Here is a 17,057-nt window from a genome sequence, read left to right on the forward strand (position 1 = left end):
GACTGTTGCCATTTATTGAGTTCAGAAAGCGTAGCTCATGAAACTGCTTGCAGTTGTGCAAAAAATACTTGAAAATATGCTAATGCAAGAAATAAGCCTAGTTTCAATGAATAAATAAACTCCTGAAGAGTTGATCTTTCAGGGCTTTTTTAATGCTGTTGTAGCCTGTGAACAGCAGAACTCCCAACAGCAGAAGAGGTTTGGGATATAACGCGATATGGGAATAAAATTAAGAAAACAAAATGAATTCTTCTCACTGACCTTCCAGATGGTTCATATGCTGTAAGATACTCCTTTCCTAAAAACGTTTGCTCTGATCACCTTTTAAAGATTTTACTTTCTTTAAGAATATTTGATTATTTTTTTTTACTATATCTGCATCATCTTATCGTCATAATCTAGTCAAGGAAGGAAACTTCCTTATTCCTTCACTGCAGCAATTGTAGCTATTGCCTCTTATAGCCCTCGAGCATACGTTAATTTCTCTTTGAACACTTTCCATTTACCTCTATTGATTTGCCTCATTTGATTTCACTTAACATTTCCTGTCTTCTTCCATCCCTTGTTGCTAAAATTCATCAACTTAATAAATTTATCTTTTTGATCTTGCATTAGCCCTGATTATTATCCAAGCTGTAGTTTAAATACTGTGTCTTCTGTGCCACTCAGAAAAAAGAAAAGTGATGCTTTTTATGGTGCTATGTATCCTGGCTGATCCAAAACATCGAATAGGAGAAGGTGATGTAGGGGATCAAAATTAAGATACTGGCTGTCTCTCAGGTGGGTTGTAGGTAGCAATGGGAGTGAGCTGAGTTCAGGTGCAGAGCTTGGATATGTACCTTCAAATTAGACCGAGGAAAGTGTCAAGTTTCTGAGGAAATCTGTGAAGGTGACGGCTCTGGTTGTGTAAGCTCTGCCTGAGATATCCAGGAAAATAGATATTTACCCAGATCATCAGCCAAGCGGCAGACGTAGGAGAGGAGAGTGAGGGCTGATACCCTCTTTCACAGGGATGCATTGAAAGGGCATTTGTGGAGCCTGTCAGGGAGACGGGCTGTGACAAGTGATTTCTCCTTTCTCATGGCTAAATTAGTTTCTACACTAGCCAAGGATCCACTCTTGTGTAACCTATTACAATGGCCTAGATATGTATGTGTTCCTTTGCCTAATCTGAACGTGTTTGTAATTGGCTTTCCAGCACAAGTACCACCATTTGGCAGTAAATAGTTATCTTTCTATTCCCTCCTTACATTTTAACTACACTTTATATTTTACAAAGGTTTAGAAAAGAGAGGAAATTGTTTGACAAGGATATGTCCCAGATATCATACTTATCTTTTAATAACTAGATAAATCAACTTTTCTATTCTTTTAATATTCTCTGTTTCCCTCCAGGTCTTTTTCTTTACGTCTTATGTCCCTTTATCAAACTTCTTTAGCCATCTTAGTCATTTCTTCCTTCATGTTTCCTGCTGCTGCAAAAATTCCCCAGTGCTTTTCTTTGACTGTTTTTCCCCCTTATTAAGATCCTGCACCGGGGTTTTTACTCCCACATTCTTCATATCTGTATAAACAAAAATGATTGTAGTATCTCGGTTACTTCTCCCCGTTGATATCTGTCTTTCCGTGGGCTTTAAAATGATCAAAGTGTTATAGTATTAAAGGTACAGAAATACTGTCGTGAAATGTATTGGACCAGTAATGGGAGAGCTCGTGCCATGGATAAAAGGAAGTATTTGCAGGTGGAAAAAATCAAAATGTTCGAAGTGTAAGACACTAAGACTTTACTAGGATCTAAGCATGCTCAGGAGCTCCAAAAAAATCACTTTTTTATTTATTGGTGTAGCACAGGCTGCTTCAGTTGGAAGGGCCCGACGGTGACCATGTAGCCCTGGCCACGTTAAAGCGGGGTGTTACAGGCGTTCTGCAGATGCCTCTTAAACACTGGCAGGCTCAGGCCATTGGCTGCCTCTCTAGGAAGCCTGTTCCAGTGTCTGACCACCCTCAGTGCTTCCCAATGTCCAGTTTAAACATGCCCTGGTGCAGCTCTGGACCATTCCCATGTGTCCTATCACTGGATACCAGGGAGAAGAGCTCAGCATCCCCCTCTCCACAGCCACTCCTCAGGAAGCTACAGAGAGCAATGAAGCCGCTCCTCAGCCTCCTTTCTTCCAACCTAGACAAGCCCAAATCCTTAGCCACTCCTCCTACAATGTTCCTTCGGGCCCTTAAGGAGTCTAACGCTAGCCACCCGGCTGTGGAAATGGTGCTGTAGGAATATGCCTAGCAAACTGACAGCCGCGGCGTGCGAGGGTACCCCAGGCAGCGCGGGCTGAGCCTGCTGGGGTGCCGGGAGCCTCTCGCTGCTGATGCTCACGATGCTCACCTTCAAATGTGGGTGCCCAGAGCACATTAAGGCACTGCAGTGACTCGACTCTGTTCCCAAACCTGTTTGTAACCTCGGCCTGCAGGAGCACAGTCTGAAGCCACAGATGCTTAGAAAAGCCAAGTTCACCCTTTGAGGTATTGCTGTGATCAAATTCGTTCTATGCGAGGCAGCTCTGGCTGTTGCCCGACCTCCCCTAGCAGCTGCCAAAGAAAAAAAAAGGACAAGGGAACTCTGGTGCATAGTCAACAGCACTGTGAGTCAGCACACCAAAATTAATACCATCTGTATCCCAATTTAATTCCAGTGTTTGTGACAACGTGCACCACACGCAAGCATGGCATTCATTCAGGAGAGTGCAGGAACTCTGTTTCTGCCTTCTCTGTGAGTGGGCATGTGGCATATTCGCAGTGGGAAACAAATGTCATTGACTTTGTCTAATAGCCACAGGTAAGATGAAACCCTCCATATTCATGCACTGACCTTCACCAAGGAAGCACGCGGGATTTGGCTCCCCTTGTTCTTGTTACAGCCAAAATGCGGTGGGAGTTCAGGCTCTAGCTGGGATATTAATTCCAAGAGAAAGAGATGGTCTCAGGTGCTGCAGACCCCTTTCGGTCATTGGGAAGATGAGCAGAGGGTTGGCAGAATCATGTCATGACTGTTTTGTTTTCAGCTGGTTTGATTTGGATTTGTTGGCTGCCCTCTGCCCTGTCTAACTCCGTGAAGCGTTTAATCATACAACTGTATTCAGCTTGTGCAATAAAGCCCCACACCAGTTCTGGTATTAATTGATTTTGGAAGTCAGCAGCTGGACTGAAAGTTACCATTGAGCTCCAGAAGTGAGAGCCTGATTAAATTGCTGGGTTTACAGAATGGGTTTGAACATTTGGCAGATCCTCTTCGGGGGACAGTTGTTGCTAGTGGTGCGTGAGAACTCTGGAAGCCCTCCTTTGCACAGTTGAATCATTAATAATAAGGCTAAACTGTGAACTCCTAATTGTCAGGCAGGTTGGACTGGGGATTATCACTTACAGGCATCAACAAAATTGATTATTAAGTGCCGCATGGTTGAGGCAGGACCTCACAGCTTGCGGGCTGCTGCTTTGGGCTGTGGGTAAGGGCAGCAACGTTGAATGGCAGAAGAGGAGAAGGGTCAGCACTCGCCGGGCAGTTACAGGGGAGTGGGAGAGCTGGGGAAAGGCAAGTGCAAAAGCAGGAGCAAGCCTTTACTTGAGCGGTATGAAGGCTGCACGGTTTGGGCAATCCAGCTGTGCTGCAGCTGAAGAACCTTTAGCTCGAGCCGGTGCTGCAGCTGTGAGAGGGCAGAGCAGCACGGGTGTGTGTGCGTCCACGTGTGCCTGTGCGCGGCTGTGCTGGGGCAGGGGAAGCTGAGAGCTGAGAGTGTCGGCTTGAACTGGCTCAACCAGGTGACATCAGTTGCACGGAGTCTGTTCCTTTGCCTTTCTGAAAAGGTACCAGTATCCTCAGGAAGGATTAAACTGGTTTTCTATCACATTGGTATCAAGGATGGCAAGTGCAATCAGCTTTATTGCAGATCATATTCAATAGACCCCTGTGTGCACCGCTGTGTATGATTTCCTCATAAGGTACAGCACCTGACTGGGGGAGGACTGCCGCGTAGCAGTGGTTTATAACACTAAAGGAAGTAAATTACTTCATTCCGGTCTCAGAGAAACAATTATGTTAAACTAATAGTAGTTTTGGTGCTCTTCTGCTGGAAGAAAACCCTAACCCTTTCTCTCTCTCTCATTGATGCTGTGACTTCAGGGTACCAGATTGCCTACCGACTGGCCAGCAGCAGCCCGAACAAGTTCACGACGGTGGAGGTTGGCTCAACAGTCAGGCAGTTTACTGCTACGGATCTCACCCCTGAGTCAGCATACATCTTCCGGACATCTGCCAAGACCAGGCAGGGCTGGGGGGAGCCTCTGGAAGCCACAGTGATCACAACAGAAAAAAGAGGTAATGCTTGCAGCCACAGGTTGAGGTACTTGCTGTTGCATGCATTGGAGTCTGCGCTGCGTTTAGGGGAGCTTTAATAACAAGCTACAGCCTGTGCAGCTCCTCCCTCTCACCCCATAAACATGCCCCAAACCATCATGATTTGAGAAACCTGGTGAGCAAGACAGACTTTTATGAGACACAGTTCTTCTAACCTGCCAGGCTGTTGGAGATTGATTTTTCCATCAGCTGCTATATTGGCCATACGCAGCCTCCTCCGGCAGTCAGATCTTTTTTCAGCTCTCTCATTTTCTAGAAAGATTGCAATCTTAAGAAAGTAAGTGATGGATGAATTATATTGATTAGAGAATGCAAAATGAGAGGTGGCGATCTTGCAGGATTTCTCCACAGCTTCTCCATCGTACCTCAGTCCTGACCTAATGTGTTAGCAAATACTCTGGCCTTTCACTGCCACACACTCGAGCAGAGTGTTTGCATCTGGATCGCTCAGAATTTTTCTGCCTCTTGCATCAGCCATAAAATGGTTATTCGCATTCTGAATCTCCAGTCAGGTTCTGTTCTGTGGGGAACCTACTTGAAGAAAGCACCAGTTACACATGTATAAATGAAACCAGATGCTTAGATACCAAATGTGTCAAAATATGAAAGGTATATAAGGTATTACAGAATCTGCTCTGCATCATTACTTGTTTTTTTTAATGCTTTGGCTTAAGTAACTGCTCAATTCCCCAGTCTTAGAACAGATCCCTAGAGATGCCAGTTAGAAAAATTATATTTTCTACTTGTGCATGAAGGTTTTATTTTTTTATAATTCAGAGCTAAAAGAGAATATAGTGGTAAGGAATAGGAGTGTGGGTTTTCTTCTGGTCTTGTACTATATGCCATGTTCCACTGCAAAGCATGTATCTGGTCTCTTGAGCTGACAAAGTCAAAACTAGGCAGGGTAGCGTTACCAGCATCACTGGATCGTGTGCCATGTGCCGCTGGGATCTGTTGAGTTGTCTGGATATTGATCTTTAAGAAAACTTCTCTCTCAAAAATTAGAAGTATGCAACTTCTGTGATTTATAAAAATCACAGTTCAGAGAGAAGCACCCTTCAGCAGGTAACTAGGGCAGACCTCCACAGATGTCTTTCAACTATTGTTAACACTTTTGCATGTGCTTGCGTGCCTGGTCTTGGCTCTTGCCCAAGTCTTGCACTATAATACAACCAGTTACATTTATTTCCAGTTCTTAAAACATGCCTGCTAAGCAATCTCTTGTTTTAACTCCTTTCTAGACCTTGCAAATCATTTAGTACAAGAGTAAGGATTTGCCCACATAATAATGTCTTCCGTATTATTTTCCTGTAACACTTCTAAGAAGAGAGGGCATTGGCCTGAATTCTTTACCGTGAGGGTGGTGAGGCACTGGGGCAGGGTGCCCAGGGCAGCTGTGGGTGCCCCATCCCTGGCAGGGCTCAAGGCCAGGCTGGACAGGGCTGGGGGCACCCTGGGCTGGTGGAAGGTGTCCCTGCCCATGGCGGGGCGTTGGAACTCAATGGTCTTTAAGGTCCCTTCCAACCCAAACCATCCTATGAGTCTATGATGTTCAACAACAGGCAACAAGATCTGTGGGGTGCACTTCAACTACTTCTGGCCTGTTTGGTGTTAAAATTCTCACTGGCATAGCTCTCTAGGTCATGTGCAGCCTTCCCAGTGTGTAACAGTGCAGTCCTCAGAGAAACAACTTCCAGAGCTGTGTTAGGAAACTTAAAGTGCCTCTGCTAAAGATACTGTCCATCAAAGAGATTTATCGGCTCAAGGTATCTTCCACCCCTGTCTGATTGCTGTCAGAGTGGAAGTTTAAAGTCCAACATATGGAAGTTTCAAAAAGCCCCACCATGCCCAATAAAGTGAATACTCAAAGCTTGGAGCCTCTCCTTTTCAATAAAATGTGCTCGGATTTCACAGACCATGCACAAGCTGTTGCTGGATACACAATAGCTCAAGGCAGAACTCCCAGCTCTGCTGTGGGAACAATGATCCCTTGTTGCTATCGATGCTTTAGGGTTATCTTGAATAGGCAAGCCATAGTATGAAATGCACCCTTTCTCTTTTTGATGGATGGCTCTGCTGTATCTCTATGCATGCTATGGATCTGAGTCCCAAGGCAGGGAGCATTAACTGAAGTGATCCCGTATGTAAAGTGTAGAGAGAAGAATTGTGTAATATCATATCAGCAAGATTGATATGAGGGGATGATAAAGAAATCTATCCAGCGCAGCTATTCTGCTAACAAGTGAATAAACAAACAAACCTGAAACTTCTGTACATGGCAATAAATATTCTAGAGTGAAAAGATATTTGATTTCCATTAATAAAAATTCATTCAATACTCTGTGCAGTCCTTGATACTAAGGTAGGCAGACACAAAAATTCCCTCAAAAATTAGCAAAATCAGTCACTCTCGTCCTTTTATATTCCTTGGATAATCCCAATATATCTTTACATTTTGCAATTACACCTGTGATTTATAGATCTCGACTTGCATTGTAGCTGTATCCTCCAGAGGTTCTTCTGTAGTGCTTTGAATCTACGTAGTAGTGTGTTACCCTTCAGAATAGTAACTCCAGTGATCAGAGCAGAACTGAGTCAGAAAATGTAAATGCGGCAAGAAATTAAAAGTAGTCCATTGAGTCACATGGCCTGGCCTTACATTCCTGTGCAATTCGCTCACCTTAGCATTTGCTCGTGGCTAAATTCCCATAAATAAACTCTTTATACTAATGGGTTTGTACAAACAGTCAGGAAGTATGTCTTGCCATACAAGAGATTTTAAGATCTCCCATTAGCAGCAGAAGGAAACCCAGTCATGGGGGACTGACTGCAAGATCTGACCTGCCCAAAACTGCAAGCTGGTTAAAGCTTATCAGCAGAGAGTATTAAATCCCTGCACAACACTCGCTTCCTCTGATAGAATAACCCTGAATACCTGTCTCAGCCTGTCAGTGTAAGGCATTGACCTTTTGCATTGTACTCCAGCTCGCAGGCTGCTGGCACCAGGGGCTTCCTCCAGCTGATAGCTTACAAATCTTTGGGCACCGGTGTCAGCAAGAGCATGCTGCAGAGAAATGCCAAAAAATATAGGAAATGGTTTTATGGTAAGGCAGCAAAGTGCTGGCCCTATGGAGCGGTGAGGAATCGGGCAGGCGGAGGTGTGTTCGTGGAAACAAGTGCTGATGAAGTTGAATTGAATTGCTTCTCAAAAGCAAGTCACTGCGGTGTCTCCAATCAATTTCTGCTTTATTACATGCCACACATTTTAATCAGAATCAATAATCTTCATGATAAACAATTAAACAATTATTCCTCACTCTATAGAGTTTCTCTATTGAAATCGATGGAGTGCGGAGACACAGTGACGGGAAAGGAGATCTATATTGAAACAGTTGGGGACAAGCATGCTTATACCTCCATTTCCATTCCCTGCCTCATCTAAAAGGTGTACGGGTAATTACTCTGGAGAGATCTCCCTCAGCACAGGCACTGGTTGGGTTTTGCAGGCTCAAGGTTTTGCAGGTTCAGGGTTAGTGGGCACGAAGGGAAGAACTGGGGAGCTCTGGAAGTGAACTGCAGTGGGTGCTCACCCCCAGCTCTGCACTGTCCCCAGGCTGGGCTTTGGAAGCAGCAGCAGGAGCTGCTGATGGTTCCCAGTCCCTGGCCAGAGAGAGCCGGTACAGGAATTATTGGCTGCAAGTTGTGTGCTTGGACTCTGCTGCACAGCAGCCTGTTCCAGCTCATCCATTCCTCGTCTTCATGCTTCAGCTGGGGAGCAGCTGGTGGAAGAGGATGCTACACAGCACACAGAGAAAGAACGTAGTCCCATGGTACCAAGTAGTAAGCACAGGTTAAAAAGTGAACTAGTTTACAGGCAAATTCTGTCAAAAGAGCAATTGCAGCTAGAAGCATAGCTGAGTTTCATTAAAGATTTCCTTGGTTTGCTTGGCTGCTGGTCCTAATGGTTCTTCCTTAACCTACCAGGCTGACACCCCCCCCCAGGTTTGATGTAGGAAGGTGTATATTCAATGGTGTCCTGTGCAGGGAGAAAAGAATCGAGTTTCTGCTCTTCTTTGCAGTAGGAGGTTAAGGAATGAGGTGGTTTGTGTTCTTCATGGGGCGGATCCCGAAGTTCAGTCTCCCATAGCACTACCCCTATGAAAATCTGATCAGGCTGTCACGTTTCATGTTAGCTTGAATTTCCTCTCAAAGAAGTACCGAATTATGGTTTAATTGCAGAACGACCAGCACCCCCCAGGCAGGTGATGACCCCCCAGAGTGATGTGTCGTCACGGAGTCTGCTGTTGAAGTGGGTCCCGGGAAGTGATGGATCTTCACCAATACGGTATTTTACAGTACAAGTGCGAGAACTGCCAAATGGAGACTGGCAAACCTACTCCTCTTCCATCAGCCATGAGGCGACGTCCTGCATTATTGAAAGGTACCATATGATCCCAGGCTAGCATAGAAATTCCCAAACTTCCCACTTCCAACAGTTAGGAAACCAAAGCAGGCATCACTCAGCTTCACAGTCTTTTGACGGGAGAGAGGTTAAGTGAGGTCACTGCTCCCATTTTAGAGGTGGTGTTACAAGCAGCAGTTGAGAGATTTGCTGAAGGTCATGCAATAAATCTAATTAAAGTTGGATTGCAATGTATCTTTTTGAAGCCCTTCCTGAAAGCTCAGCACCGTAGATAATGCTACTCAGGCTAAACCATATGTAGCTACACAATGCTCTGTAAAATACAACTAGTTAAAAAATCCTTTTCAGTAGTGACTGATGTTAAAATCCACTCTCAATGCTACATCGCAGTTATCTCTACGTAAGTTTTTCCAGATGAAATGAGAACCATTTTTATCTGTATTTTCCATACTGAAGTTTATAGATAGGATCAGAATGTTTAAACTTTGTTATTCAGGCTTCATTATAGCCTCAGTGCTGCTGTTGTAGTTAAAGTCCTTGTAACATCTACAAAAGCAATTGAATGTCTGTGAGAAGGTACTTGTTTTGCTGTCCATTTCCTCTGTTGACAAGCTTGTACAAATCAGATTATTTCCAAAAGGCTGTGAGCTTTTGGTGAGTCAAGTATGGAAAGCATTCAGATATGGATTTTTCAGGTCTGTTATAAGAACATCAGTAGCTATGGCGTATGGTAGCTCACCGATCATCTGCTAGAAGATGCAGATACATTGCTATCCTTTCATCTAATTGTGCAGAAAAAAAGACAATTTGACAGTTACAGGGACAAATATAGACCTGATTCATTGACCTTGGAGGTGTTATACGCACCCCAAATTATATCTGGTATCTTTCTAGTCAAAACCTGTAAAATCAAGGAAACCAAATATGTCATTTAGACTTGGCATTACTGAAAACAAAAGTTCAAGAAAAGACGATTCAAGTTATTCAAGTTGCTGTAGGTAAGTAATGGTGTCCTAATAGGGTGGCACTAGTGGAAAAGATTTCTTCTCCCCCTGGCTAAAAGCATTTTCCTGTGAAAATCCAGAAGAGTAGCATGTGCGTGATGCAAGAGTGCTGTCCCTCAGAACGCATTATCCCTTGCTGTTTAATCATTCCTTACAAGTAACTTTACTTGGGATTGTAGTCGGTGTTACAACCGCCAGCTGATGGCTGGACACTACCAATTAATTAGCTAAATCCCCTGTAACTTACAGCTCTGCATTTCTAGCCTCTGCATGCGACTTGAGAGGCAGCCTCCTCTACACCTTCCCCTGCCAAGCCAAGGCAGAAGAACCTTTGCGAAGGTTATGTCAGCTGGAAATCACTCTCTGCAGATCTTAAAGCACTGCACAGAGAAAAGAGCTGCAAGGAACCTGTTGTTAGGGTCTTTATTAAATCATCCAGGTAATAGCATTAATTTGAAATTCAGTAAGAATAAAATGCACTGATCAAACGGGATGGTCTAGAGGATTAGTCCGAAGGCTGGTGCTCTGAATTCCAGTGCCTGCTGGGCTCTGGCTGACCCTGGGCACCTTCCCTGCCTCCTCCTGCCTCTCATCCCCATCCATGCCCCGAGGATGAGCTGACCCACAGAGCTGGTTTGAGGCTATCTCAGGCAAAGCACCTTTGAAAGCCAGGTTTTGTCCAGCCATGCACAGCTCTCATCTTGTCCTTCCCAACAAGCCCCAGTCACAAGCTGCTCCCGTGAACTGCAGTGTCCTGGGTGTTTTCTGAAGCCCAACTCAGCTGTGAGTCTGCGTGTTTTCAGGAGCTCAGGCCAGTGGAAGTCTGAGAAGACACTGGTGGCAGCAAGGGCGCGAACACCCCTGCATCATGGGAAGCTGTGGGATGCTGCAAGGAAGAGGCGACATGGAGAAGAGACAAACCACTCAATGACTTCAGTTCCAAGGGGCAGGGTCTCTGCAGAGGCTCATTCTGGGGCAGGTTGTGATGATGTGGGGAGATTTCATCCCTCAGCTGTGTTGGGTTTTTTTACATTCCACAGCTTGAACCCCTTCACCTCTTACAAAATGCGAGTGAAAGCAACCAACGACATCGGAGACAGCGACTTCAGCACGGAGACGGAGGCGGTCACAACTCTGCAGGACGGTAAGCAACGAGGAGAGGCACACGGGGCGCATCGCCGTGGGATGGGCGCTCCCCAGTGCTCTGGGGTTTGCTGGACCGGCTGTAATGTGTTCTCCACTGGGACTGCGGAGTGAAAATTGAACAGCAAATGTGGTTTTGCTCATAGGAGATTGATACAGGTAGTAATGAGATGTGGCTGAATTAATAACAGGCAGCCTTAAGTGTCCTGCTGTGCCCTCTGATAATGAATCGTTCTTTCAGGAGTCTCAAAATGGAATTAAACTCCATTTGATTGGCTTCCAAACTTTGCACTAACCATTATCTTTGCAGAAATTGAATAATTTACAAGAGATCATTAAAAATAAATGCAGAACCACACATACTTTTGAAGAAGTTTCTTCAATTGTTTTCACTCACCATCCACATCAGTCTGCAATATGGCAAAATTGCTGAGGTGTAAGTAAGAAAGAATATGAAGCTCCTAGAAACATGAACATTTAATCCTGCAGATCAGGGCTAATAAACTGTGAATGACATTGACAAGGCTTTTATTTTTAGCCTTAGAGATCAGCTTCTAATTCCTTGATTGTATAAAGTCAATGTCTGAATGCAGAAGTAGCTCTGATGTCTTGAATGGAGAAAGGAGCTCTGCAAAGTGTGAAAAAGCATCGGTATTTACTCTTAGCCTGGGAAACGGGGTAATACTGGGGTGCATATTTATATATGTATGTATATATGGTGCTAGGAATCAGCCAGAATTTCATACAGCTCAAGGAATGACTAGTTAGGTACGACACTGAGATACAAAAATAGGAAACAGTTTTGCAAATGAATGTTGAGAGAATGTGATCTTGAAATTAGAAATCAGAGGACAGAGTTCAGGAGTATCCTAAGTTAAACAAGAACCCACGTAATACTTGAATAATGTGCCTGGCAGCCTTTTAAAGACATCCTGACCTTCCTGAAGAGTGTCTGCTGTATTGGTGTGGGCTGTAACTGGTACTAATGAGACAGCACTGACTCACTGTTTCAGAATTTAAAATTTTATTTTCAATTCTCTTTGAATTTAGCTACGGTGAATCCAGAGTTGTGCTTGGACTCTTACAGCAGGGAAACATTGTGAGAGCTTCTCACCTCCATAACAAACTGCACTTTTATTCTGCTGAGCAAACCTGGTGCTGCCACTAGAGCATTGCACTGCGGCGGGCTGTCAGCTCCTGATAAGCCTTCCCTTCTCCGTGTTTGAGCTGCTGCAGCCTGTGTGTATGTGCTGCAGGCCATGGGCACAGGCACGGCTTAACCCATGGCAGATCCAGGTGTCCCAACTAAAATAATCTGTGACTATGTCACACAGACTCCTAAAACCAAGGTGGGCTTGCCCCAGCTGTGGGAATAGTATCATGGCAATTTTGGAATCGGTTTGCTCGCGCTTCCAAGCACACACACAGGTGGTTCAGCTTCCCCTCAAGTGTGTATCCAGTTGTTTGGGAGCAGCTGGCACGCTGCAGCTTCCTCTAGATTTACACCCTCAGCTTTTTCTCTTATTCCTGCTCAAGTTGCCAAGGCCATAGGTAGAGCGAGAGCTGAACGAGAAGTGGCTGGCAATGTTCATATCCACCACATGGCATTTGAGACCCACCACACGGTAGCTGGGATAGAAGGTTTTCTTCAGCAGTGAGGAAGGAGAACCTGGTGAAGAAAAGCTGCCCGTTCCCCAGCCTGTGACTGTAACAGACTTGCTTACCTACCTTTCGTATTTAGTTCCAGGTGAACCACCCAGTTCCGTGTTGGTAACTCCCCACACGACTTCATCTGTCCTTGTGCAGTGGCAGGTAGGTACAATGAGAAATCTTGATAGTTCTGGAACGATTTTTTGGTTGCTTTGACTTGTTGATATTTATGGTGCGTTGCAAGGGCCATTTTCCTGAGCTGGAAGTGCAGCAGTAAAGTTGAAAGACTGCAGCTGCTTCCTTATTTCCCTGATCCAGGCAGGGATTTTGGTGACGGATGGAAATTTCTGGCAATTGCTTTTACTTTGTGCCCCATGAGGGAAAGCATGGGAGGGGAAGGAGTTTCTGTAGCAGTGGCCAAGATCATTACTTGTACTGCCCTTTCATCGATGCCGACGGACATGCACCTTTCCACGGCAAACACTCACCGGAGCGCGGCAGCGGTACAGCTGAGCAGTGAACAGCTCGCTTCCCTCCGCGTTGCGTAGCGCCTCCTTCAGCTGCTGAAATGATCAGAAGCACAGACTGTGCCCGAGATCCTGCTCGTGCCTTTGAGGAACTCCACATGCCCTCTTGGCTCTTTGAGGGCTAAAAATTGAGATTTCTTCAGAGAAAAGGAAGGAAGTTTGAGCTCTCCGCAATATCTCCGAGTTGGATGTGAAAGTATTCGTGCCAAGCCTGCGCTTTATGTAAGCCGTGCCTCTGCCTGCCTTTATCTTTCAATACTGACCTCCTGGGAGATGCTGGAACATTTTGTGACCCAGTGCCTGAGGCTTCTTTTTGCAGAGTGAGCATTAATAGAGGGAACCCAGTGGGGTACTGTGCGTTATCCGTCACCTAGCCTGGAAAGCCTCTGCCACCCTGCTCCTGAGACAATGTCCCACACACATAATAAGGATGACTTTGGACAGATTGCATTATAGTGAAAAATGTACATATGCGTTTACAGTACAGATGGGGCTCCTTGCATTTTTGGAAAAAAAAATATATGTATGAGGGTCTGTTTATTGGTATGCAGCAGCACTTTAAAAATATGCCTGGCTGTACTGCTGGGTTGCTGGCCCAAGTTCACGAAGCATAATAGTAAGCAACAACATTGCTTACAGCATGTTGGACAAATAGAAGACATGTTGAACAGTTTTACCGAAGGAATTATGGGGAGATGTAAATCTACCACCCCACCTACAAATAAAGCCCCCAGCGAAGGGAAAAAGGTATACCCAGAGAGGACAAGGAGGATGTGAGGCGTGATGTACCACAGAAATAAACATTCCCCCAATTGACTGATTATTGGTGTGTAGTTAATGTGAAATAGGTGGTTGTTTAGGTAATTGGATGCTTTTTATTTCATGAAAATGAAATGGGGTTGTTGTGCCAGAGCCATCTCAAGGGAGTTGTGGGCGATTATATGTCATTACTACATATATATTAATAGGTCCTGGTAATTCAGCCGTACTATATTTTTCAAATAAACAAAAATCTTCAAGTCCCACAATAGCCTCCAATTAAGAGGAAGTTTCACAGCAGTGTCTAAGAAATAATGTAAACTGAAAACAGTAGTCAAGCTAAATGGGAGAGTAGCTTTCCAAGCAACGCTAAATTTTTAACTTTGAGCTGTTTTAATAATTCACAAAACAAACTCTAGATGCACTATCTGTGCTTTCAGCTGCTTGGTCCAATCAGTCCATTATTTTTAAATTTAAAGTAGGAAGAAAATAAGTAATTTCCATTGAGGTCTGTTGTATCAATAATGCAAGGTTATTTCCGATGTTGTGAAGGATGTTACAGTTAACATCAGGATCATGTTCTGTTCTGCTTCTACCTTAAAGATAACAATTATTCAAACTTAACATTTCAGTCTTTTTTTTTTTTAATTATTTTTAAACAGCACAAAAATGTTTCTCTTACTTCTGTACATTTCAGGCTGCCACTCGTAATCATTTTACCTATTTCAGCAGATCCCTCAGGCCTTCCTACAAAATCCTAAATAATCCATTACATCAAAAGCAGAGTTTTGTCCATGAAAGACAGCTAGGAAGGGGAAGACCTGACCTTTTAGCAGAGTACCCTTTTCAGGGAAGAACCAACATTTCCATTGCAAGGAGAAAGACCATTTTCAAGCCATCTATTTTCTGAGCTTTCCTGTCCTAAATTTAAAGGAAGGAAAAAATGGGAGAATCACATGAAAGAAAAACATTTGGTACCACAATAAGGAATTAAGTGTTATCTGTTAGGCAGTTATATAGCAGAGCAGGGAGTAACAGTCTCTTTCTCAGCTTCAGCAGTGTTTTCTTTTTAAGATTCTGTAGGATATTCCACCTCATTTTTTTTATTATTAAAAAAAAAAAGGTATTAATATTTGAAATAGGAAAAAGACATTGAATCTTTCCAAGAGCACCTTCCTTCTAGGTAGTGATTAACTTAAAATACAAATCCATTTAATGTTCACAGTATTTTTTTTGTTACGTGAAGTTTATTTCCTTGCTGGACAGGTTCTGTTTTCTTGCACCTTCTCTCCTCCGTGGTGATACACTCAAGTGCCTCCCTTCACCCTGTCTCTGGAGAAGACAGTCCTGGTGCCTTGCGTTGGGACCCCTCCCTGCCAGGAGAGGGGGAGGGAAGGATGCTGCCGTGCTGTGGAGCCCTTCTCTGCCCCACCACAGCTAAAACAACTTCAGTGTAATACAGAAAACAAGAGAGAAAAGTCAAAAGATTGGAAAAGAGAAAGAAAAAAGAAAGATCACAATAGATATACCAGTAACTGCCAGTAAACCACAGCTTGTCATCTCCACCTTGCAGAGGAGAACATTTCAGCTGGTCCCTGAGCCATGGTGTCGCCAGGCAGCCCTGGACAAACTGTGGTCTGTTTGCTCCATCCCTTGGACACGGGGCTCAGCTAGGAAAGGCTGTTGTACAAGAGGTTGATTTATTTGCCTTGTGAAATGGAGTCTGCGAGGGAATATGATTGCCCTTTTTAAAATACATCATGGGAGTAAACACCCCGTAGGGAGAAGAACAGTTGAACCCAAAAGGCAGCGTTAGCACAGGAGCAAATGGTTATAAACTAGCTACGAATTGTTTAGATTAGAAATTAAATGCATGTTTCTAACCACCCAAGCAGTGAGGCTTGGAACAGCTTTCCAACAGGAATACTGGGAAGCAGAAAACTCAGCCCGTGTTCTGGTGGAGGTTGCTGTTTGTGACAGGGACAGTAAGGAGCTGACTCTCTGCAGTCCTGAGGGCCCAGTCCTGCTGATTGCTGAGGTCCCTCGCAATCCTGTGTTCCTGGATCATTCTGTAGTGCGGATGCTAAATAACAGTGAAAGGTAGTCAGAGCTTCTCCAAAGGATGGAGCAAAATAATGAGCATGAAACAATGATGAATGAGGTTCTCCAGCCATGCAGAGCAAGGACTGCGGGATCTTGGGGCTATTTGGATTGCTTTCAGCAGGCTCTGGGCAGGACAGCTGCAAAAGAAGGCAGCTTCTTGCGGGAGCAGTTTCTGCTCTTTTTTCCTGGTAGCTGTAGAGCTTTCTTACACGCTGGTTCACATAATTTTCTTGTTTGGTTGCCATAAACTGCAGTCTTTCTACTTAATTCTTTCAGCCCTCACCCAAAGCAAAGTCCTTTGCACTGAGATGGGACAGCCCCCTCTTTCCATTTGCCATCGTGCTGAAGTAATGGAAAATTCTTGTCGTTTCTGGAAGCGGAATGCTAGGTTATTACCAAATATCTTCCTTCTTTCCTGTAAAAGTATTCTTAGTTTCTTCATTAAAATTAGATGTGGTATTACCTTCTATTGTGGCAGCATTTCACACCAGCAATTAATTTGTCCACAATGGACAGAAGGGTTCCCTTAGCAAGGACTGCTAGGGATCTTTCTGGATTAAAGGCAAGATCATCATTAAAATCCTTTATATTTTCAGCCCCTTAAATTTCAGCACAAGAATCTTTAGAAGATGGCTCAGGGCATCTTCTCTGCAGTTCTTAGCTTGTGTTAGACTCATGAAAGTATTTTTTTTCCCAAACATGAAGAAGCCCTTTGCTTGTCTCTATTTAAGCAAGCCATTCAGACAAAAATGGCCTTTTCAGTGTGTGTCAGCACCCGAAGGAAGATGTGAGGGGCTGCTGAAGAATCCTTGCTGAGGTGCTATGTCTTTGAGCATCTTCCAGCATGTTGCAGAAGAAAAAACCCTCCTATCAGAGCCGGTGCAATGGCCATACACACTGCACTGCTCCAGACTGCTGGGGAGGGGCTGGGATTGCCTGTGGGACTGGACCTGTGCAACCCACCAAAGTCCATCACACCGTGACTCCTTGCTAAATGCCTCTCTGAGGCTATGAGACCTATTTTCATCTTCCTAATT

General features: G+C 44.4%; 1 protein-coding gene across 4 annotated transcripts in view; it reads left to right on the forward strand.

The window, feature by feature from the left end:
- SDK1 (sidekick cell adhesion molecule 1) overlaps positions 1-17,057 on the forward strand; it is a 412,596-nt gene that overhangs the window by 341,808 nt on the left and 53,731 nt on the right. For all 4 annotated transcript variants that reach the window (XM_056336241.1, XM_056336245.1, XM_056336244.1 and 1 more), the window contains 4 exons: positions 4,178-4,372; positions 8,651-8,852; positions 10,879-10,982; positions 12,723-12,793. In XM_056336241.1, the coding sequence (XP_056192216.1) occupies positions 4,178-4,372; positions 8,651-8,852; positions 10,879-10,982; positions 12,723-12,793 (572 nt within the window). The remainder of the gene's footprint in view (positions 1-4,177; positions 4,373-8,650; positions 8,853-10,878; positions 10,983-12,722; positions 12,794-17,057) is intronic.

This window comes from Falco biarmicus, chromosome 4 (genome assembly GCF_023638135.1).
Source record: "Falco biarmicus isolate bFalBia1 chromosome 4, bFalBia1.pri, whole genome shotgun sequence".
In the NCBI taxonomy this organism is placed as follows: domain Eukaryota; kingdom Metazoa; phylum Chordata; class Aves; order Falconiformes; family Falconidae; genus Falco; species Falco biarmicus.